The sequence below is a fragment of the Diorhabda carinulata genome, chromosome 10 (assembly GCF_026250575.1).
Source record: "Diorhabda carinulata isolate Delta chromosome 10, icDioCari1.1, whole genome shotgun sequence".
NCBI classification, from domain to species: domain Eukaryota; kingdom Metazoa; phylum Arthropoda; class Insecta; order Coleoptera; family Chrysomelidae; genus Diorhabda; species Diorhabda carinulata.
The window spans coordinates 16,618,357-16,624,356 of NC_079469.1; the positions used below are offsets into that span (position 1 = coordinate 16,618,357).

General features: G+C 33.0%; 1 protein-coding gene across 1 annotated transcript in view; it reads left to right on the plus strand.

Moving 5' to 3' along the window:
• LOC130898860 (midasin) overlaps positions 1-4,836 on the plus strand; it is a 103,719-nt gene extending 98,883 nt beyond the window's left edge. The window contains exons 36-40 of the mRNA XM_057808423.1: positions 190-432; positions 484-637; positions 694-1,334; positions 1,930-2,307; positions 2,369-4,836. Of these exons, the coding sequence (XP_057664406.1) occupies positions 190-432; positions 484-637; positions 694-1,334; positions 1,930-2,307; positions 2,369-3,655 (2,703 nt within the window). The 3' untranslated portion in view covers positions 3,656-4,836. The remainder of the gene's footprint in view (positions 1-189; positions 433-483; positions 638-693; positions 1,335-1,929; positions 2,308-2,368) is intronic.
• Positions 4,837-6,000: the final 1,164 nt, after the last annotated feature.

Genomic DNA, 6,000 nt, shown 5'->3' on the forward strand with positions numbered 1-6,000 from the left:
CATTCAATCCAAGAATTAGAACTTTTCCCAATTTAATTCTTATTATTTTTCATTGATGTTGGTACTCTTAACTTTTCCAGTTCTATTGATCGATCAACACTCCGCAACTCACTATATTATATTAGTTACTTGCTTTGTATTACCTTGGAACTTCATTTGCAAAATGCTAATAGTCTAATAATTTTCAAGGGTTTTTGTATACCTCCCGAATTTTCCGATGAACTGGACAAAGAAGGTATTACTAAACCATCAGATGGCCTTGGTTTAGGAGAAGGTCAAGGGGAACGAGATGTTTCAGATAAAATAGAATCTGAAGATCAGTTAGACGATGCTCAACCTGCAGGAAAAGAAAAGGATGCCGAAGAGGACAAGGACTGTAAAGAAGAAGAGAAAGGGATAGAAATGAGCGAAGATTTTGATAGCAAACTTCAAGTATGTAGGTAACATATGAATTAAGTTGAAATAATCGTGTCTATTTAATAGGATCGAGAAAAGAAAGAAGATGATAGCGAAAGTGATTCTGGAGATTCAGATGCCGAAGAGCAAATGGGCGAAACTGATAAAGGAGCAGATCAACAAAATACAGAGACGTTTGGAGATGAGCAAGAACAAGAACTTGGAGAAGAAGAAGGTGAAGGTAGATATAATCTTGATTGGAAATATAAGAAATTATTTTAATTTTAATTTACATAGGTGGTGACGAAAAAGAAGAGAAAGGTGATAAAGGTGAGAAAGAGGGAGAAGAACAATTAAGAGCAAATGAAGGAAAAACTTCGAAAGATGAGGAAGATAAGTCACAAGGGAAAGATGAGAAGGAAAATAGTAAAAAAGAAATAAATGAAATGGAGGAGCCCGAATACGATGATGAACAGGTTGATCCGCATCATGGTCAACAACAAGAGTTACCAGAGCCAGAACCTATGGATTTGCCTGAGGATATGCAGTTAGATGATGGAGATGCAAATAACGAAGATGATCAAAATCAAGATGATAATCCTTTTGACATTGATACCATGAAAACCGAAGACGACAAACCTGAAGAAAAACCGAATGAAAATGCAGAAGAACTAAAAGATGATGATTCAAAGAGAGATGCGGAAGAAGAATTTAGCAGCGATGATGAAGACGTTGAGAGAACTGATAATAAAGACGCCGAAGATAAAGAAGATGAGAAGAACGACAACTCTGAAAATTTCGAGGAATCAGAGAAACCTTCTCAGGAAGATGGTGAAACTAATGAGGCCAATGGTGACGAATCCGTTTTGGATCAAACTCAGAGTAACCAGGAAAATATTGAGGCGATGGAGGTTGACGATGCTCAAGCAGTTGATAAGGTAAATCAGTAGTAAATGTTTTTCGTGATAATAACTTCTTCATCGCAATGTTATAATTAACTATTCAAATTAGATACCGTTCATAAAAAGGTTTTTGATTTATATACAAGTCAGTGTCACCAGTATAAATATCTATCGACGTAATGGGATATTTGAACTCAATTTTCCAAACTTTTCTTCCAGTAAGGTAATTGAAAAAAGATAACAAAACGACAACACAAATTTTCAAAACGAAATATAATTTGGCATTTTTTGCCAGTTTCAAATTTATTTCAAATCAAAGAGACATTTTAAATATATATATATAGCTTAGAGAACTATTTCCTATTACAATGAAATCATCAATATCTTCTGTAAGCCCTACACATAGCTTATGAACATATCTACCACAGAAAAGACAAACACGAATTTTGAGCTTGTCAAACGGATCTTTTATGTCATGATACATTGCGAAACAGTTTTTTTCATAAACTTAAATCATTTGGATGGAAACTAAAAAAAATACAACAAAACATAATCGGGTAATGGGACTTTCGTAATAAAATCTGTAACAGTAAATGCAACCGATCATGTAAAACATGTTTTATATTCGTAGGCGCAAGCAAACAAATCGGAAAACCAACAATCAAATCAACCAATCGAGGAACTTCAACAGGATAACCGTCCAGACCAAGAAGGTACTGGCCAATCTCAAAAGGAAGAAAATAGCTCTGGGCACACAGCACAAACTACGGCTCCACTAGAAATGAACATTTCCAAAGACAATAGAGATAAAGTAGAACAAAAGAGGAAGCAAAAACCCGGAGAAACTGACTCTCGTAGAAGTTTAGGTGACGTAGATGAACCAGTCAAAAAGAAGTTGAAGACTGTTGATACTCAAAATGAGGGTCACCGTAATGATACAGAGGAAAATCCGGAAGAAAATGCTGAAATGTATCAGCATATCAACGACGCAGAGAAAACAAAAATACAAGTAAGTATTAATATTTTATGTTACCTACAGATATACAGTATATATTATGTATTTATATCAGGTATTGGACGTTGCAACTAAAGAACAAGCAGAAAATCAGAAAAAAGAAACAACACACGAAGATAATAAAGATGACGAACCAACAGAGTCATCAGCACATCTTCCAGAGGAAGAATTAGACTCTGAAATAATAGACGTGGATGACACGATTACAGAAAAGCCAGAAACGGTTGGTGAAACAAAAGATAAGAAAAATAAGAAAGAACAACATCCACAAGGCGAAGTTTTAGAAGAGTTACAAGACATAGAAATAGAAGGAGAACTAGTCAAAACATCAACCGTACCAAGAAGTTCTGAATCTTCTCACCATACACAACATTTAACATTAAGGGATACAACAGCATTACGACTTTCGGCGGATGAAGTCAATAGTTTTCGAATAGATGTGGAAAAGCAACTGTCTGGATGGAATGAACCTCCTTCTACCTTAGAAGCTGATCAAGCATGGCAAAAAATATCTTCGGTAACATCTTCATTGGCTCAAGATTTGTCTGAACAGCTTAGACTTGTTTTAGAACCCACTCAAGCCAGTAGACTGAAGGGAGATTTTAGAACTGGCAAAAGAATTAATATGAGAAAAGTTATACCGTACATAGCATCCCAATTCAGAAAAGACAAAATTTGGCTTAGAAGAACAAAACCTTCCAAACGAGAATATCAAATAGTACTTGCTATTGATGATTCCTCTAGTATGGCAGATAACCATTCCAAAGAATTAGCATTCGAAAGTGTCGCACTCATTTCTAAAGCATTAACTCTATTAGAAAGTGGACAACTCTCAGTTTTAGGCTTTGGAGAAAATGTCGAAGTTATACATAAATTAACAGATCCTTTTACTAATAATAGTGGAATAAAATTATTACAAAAGTTCAAGTTTGATCAAAATAAGACATGTGTGGCTAAATTAGTGGATTTTGCCACTGAAATGTTCAATCAATCCCAGTTACAGTCTAACGCACTTAATGCTAAATTATTAATTATCGTTAGTGATGGAAGGGGTGTTTTTTCTGAAGGTGAAAGATTCGTACAACAAGCTGTGCGTAGAGCGAAATTGTCCAACATATTTATGGTATTCGTTATTATAGATAATCCTGAAAATAAAAACTCTGTACTGGACATTAGAATGCCTATTTTCAAAGATGGTAAACTACAAGAAATTCAAAGTTACATGGACGCCTTTCCTTTTTCTTTTTACATCATTTTGAGAGATATAAATTCATTACCTAGCGTTTTATCTGATGCTTTAAGACAATGGTTTGAGATCGTTTCGAATTTAGATAAACTTTAAAAAGTACTACAAGTCTGTAGAATGACATAATTTTCTTATCTAATAAAATTTTAATCTTATAAAAGTGTTGATTGTGGATGATCTTTTTGGGGGCTGTAACCCTTGTTTCCCTTCCCTAAATCAAGTCCTGTTTTTCTGAGCTTAAGATTGATTTCTCAGTAATTCGGAAATATTTAGATTTGAATTCAAGCAACTATGAGGAGCTTATTTCCCGAAATTAGTCACACCCTGTGGAGTGCAGCAACTAAAACAGCTAATGTCAACTGAAAATACATTGAATCGATTAAGTAAAAAGCTAATGTCTTCTTTGAAGTTGATCACAGAGATGCTCCACAAGATTGATATATGGATCGCAAGCGGGCTAAACCAATCAATCAATACCAACTTCATTCAAACATTCGTTGATTACTTTTGTCGTGATTATCACGTATTAGTACGGAGCCGTCTCCGATAAAATGAGTGTAGGGAATAACTAGACTGTGGTAAATATCCTCGATATATAGATGTCCCTTTAAGGCCCCTTTTTCAATAACTATATTCCTGTCTATACCGTTTCGACCATCAGGCCATCTGTGAGAAGGACTTTATTACCATATGTCACCTTGAAAACAAGACAGAATAAGATAACATGTATTATTCTAAAAACTTTTGCTATCTTTGGAATATATTGTATCATAATAAAACAAAATATGATTCTCTATAGGTATATAATCGGACATGTACTGAAGCAGAACTGGTCATACTGAATATGTATTAAAGTTCTTAGTTGCGAATAGTTTTTTTGAAGAATTTGCTTTAAAAAAGTGAAAAATAATGTGATAAAATACAGAAAAGATTAAAGTTCAATGTGATTCTAGTTGACATTAATTGCTCTAACTATTGCACTCCATATGGAGTTACAATTTTAGGTATATCATTGTTGCTCGAATTCCAATGTAAATAGAATTACTGGAAAATTTTTATCTACAGTTTTAAAATAAAGCAGTAAAATTAAATTTGTAGTTGGCAAGTAAACTTTGAATCTAACGTCGGTTATTAGAGGCTGATTTTTTCCTTTTAGGTGATATTGTTTTCTAAATTTTTATTTAAGGTAGTCTTGAGGTCTCTTTAGACTGTGTTATGAAGTTAAAAAAATTAATTGTAATTATTGTTACGATGTAGGAATAAAGGTATTTCTTTTAAATATTTGATTTTCTTTATTTTATTTTGATTCCTGACATTAAACCTACCGTTATTTGCTCTTTCTGCCACTATTGAAAAATTATAAGGTTCACACAACAAGATGGGAACTGAACTTTTTTCTAATTTCTACTTTACCAAATAATAAAAAGACATATTGCGGAAAACTTTACTTGAATTAGGTTTTTAGTTTAAAAGAACAATAGAAAACCTATGTTTATAGAGCAAGATCAAATTATTTGTTAGAAAAGGCAATATTTAAGGAATGTTAAGAAGAAAAGAGAAATATATCCTAATTTTTCAGTTAAGTAGAATGTATATTTAAGGGTAACATCGATATAAAAAGTAGCGCAAAAAAATTTAATTAGAAGCAGCCTGAATGTTGTTAAATATATTAATAAATCTAGGGGTAACGTAATTTCCTATAAATAGTATTAAATTTGAGTTTGACAGATATTGAACCCCGCAACAGAGAGCTCTGATCTGGCCCCGTCCGACTATTTTAATTCGCAATGCTGAAGGCCGGGTTAAGGAGTAAAAGATTTGGAAATGATGAAGAAATTAAATAGGCCGTATAGGAAAAGTTTGTCCTTAATTACATAGAAGCTTTAGTCAGACGTTCTGAAAAGTGTGTGGAAATGAGGGAAGAATACCTACATTGAAAAATCATCACAGTTTTCTTTTTAATTTATAACCTTTCTTTCTATGTTAGGCTCAGAACTCATGGACCGTACTACGTAGTTTTTACCAAATATATGAACATCATTCTGAAGAGCTATCTTATTTTTTATTATAAATCATTTTTATCAATCTTATTACTTCTATTTATCTCTTCTGAAGTCGGCCCTGAGGTATAAAATTTAGGGCAGAGATATTAACCTACTAACCAATTGTTTGAATTATTAAGTATGTATCCATTCACAGTGGTGAATTGAACGCGCGTGAATTGAAGTTTTCAGTGTTTTATTGTTTTGATAATAATTATAATGATTAAACTTACTGTAACATAATTGTTTAGTATGCAATGTTCATATGATCTTCGTCAGATTTAAATATAACTGAGAACAAAACTTTTTAATCAATTAAGTTCCAAAGATATGGATCATCGGAACAAAATTTCTTGTACAAGGGTCTCATTTCGCAGCTAATAAATATATGAAAGATTT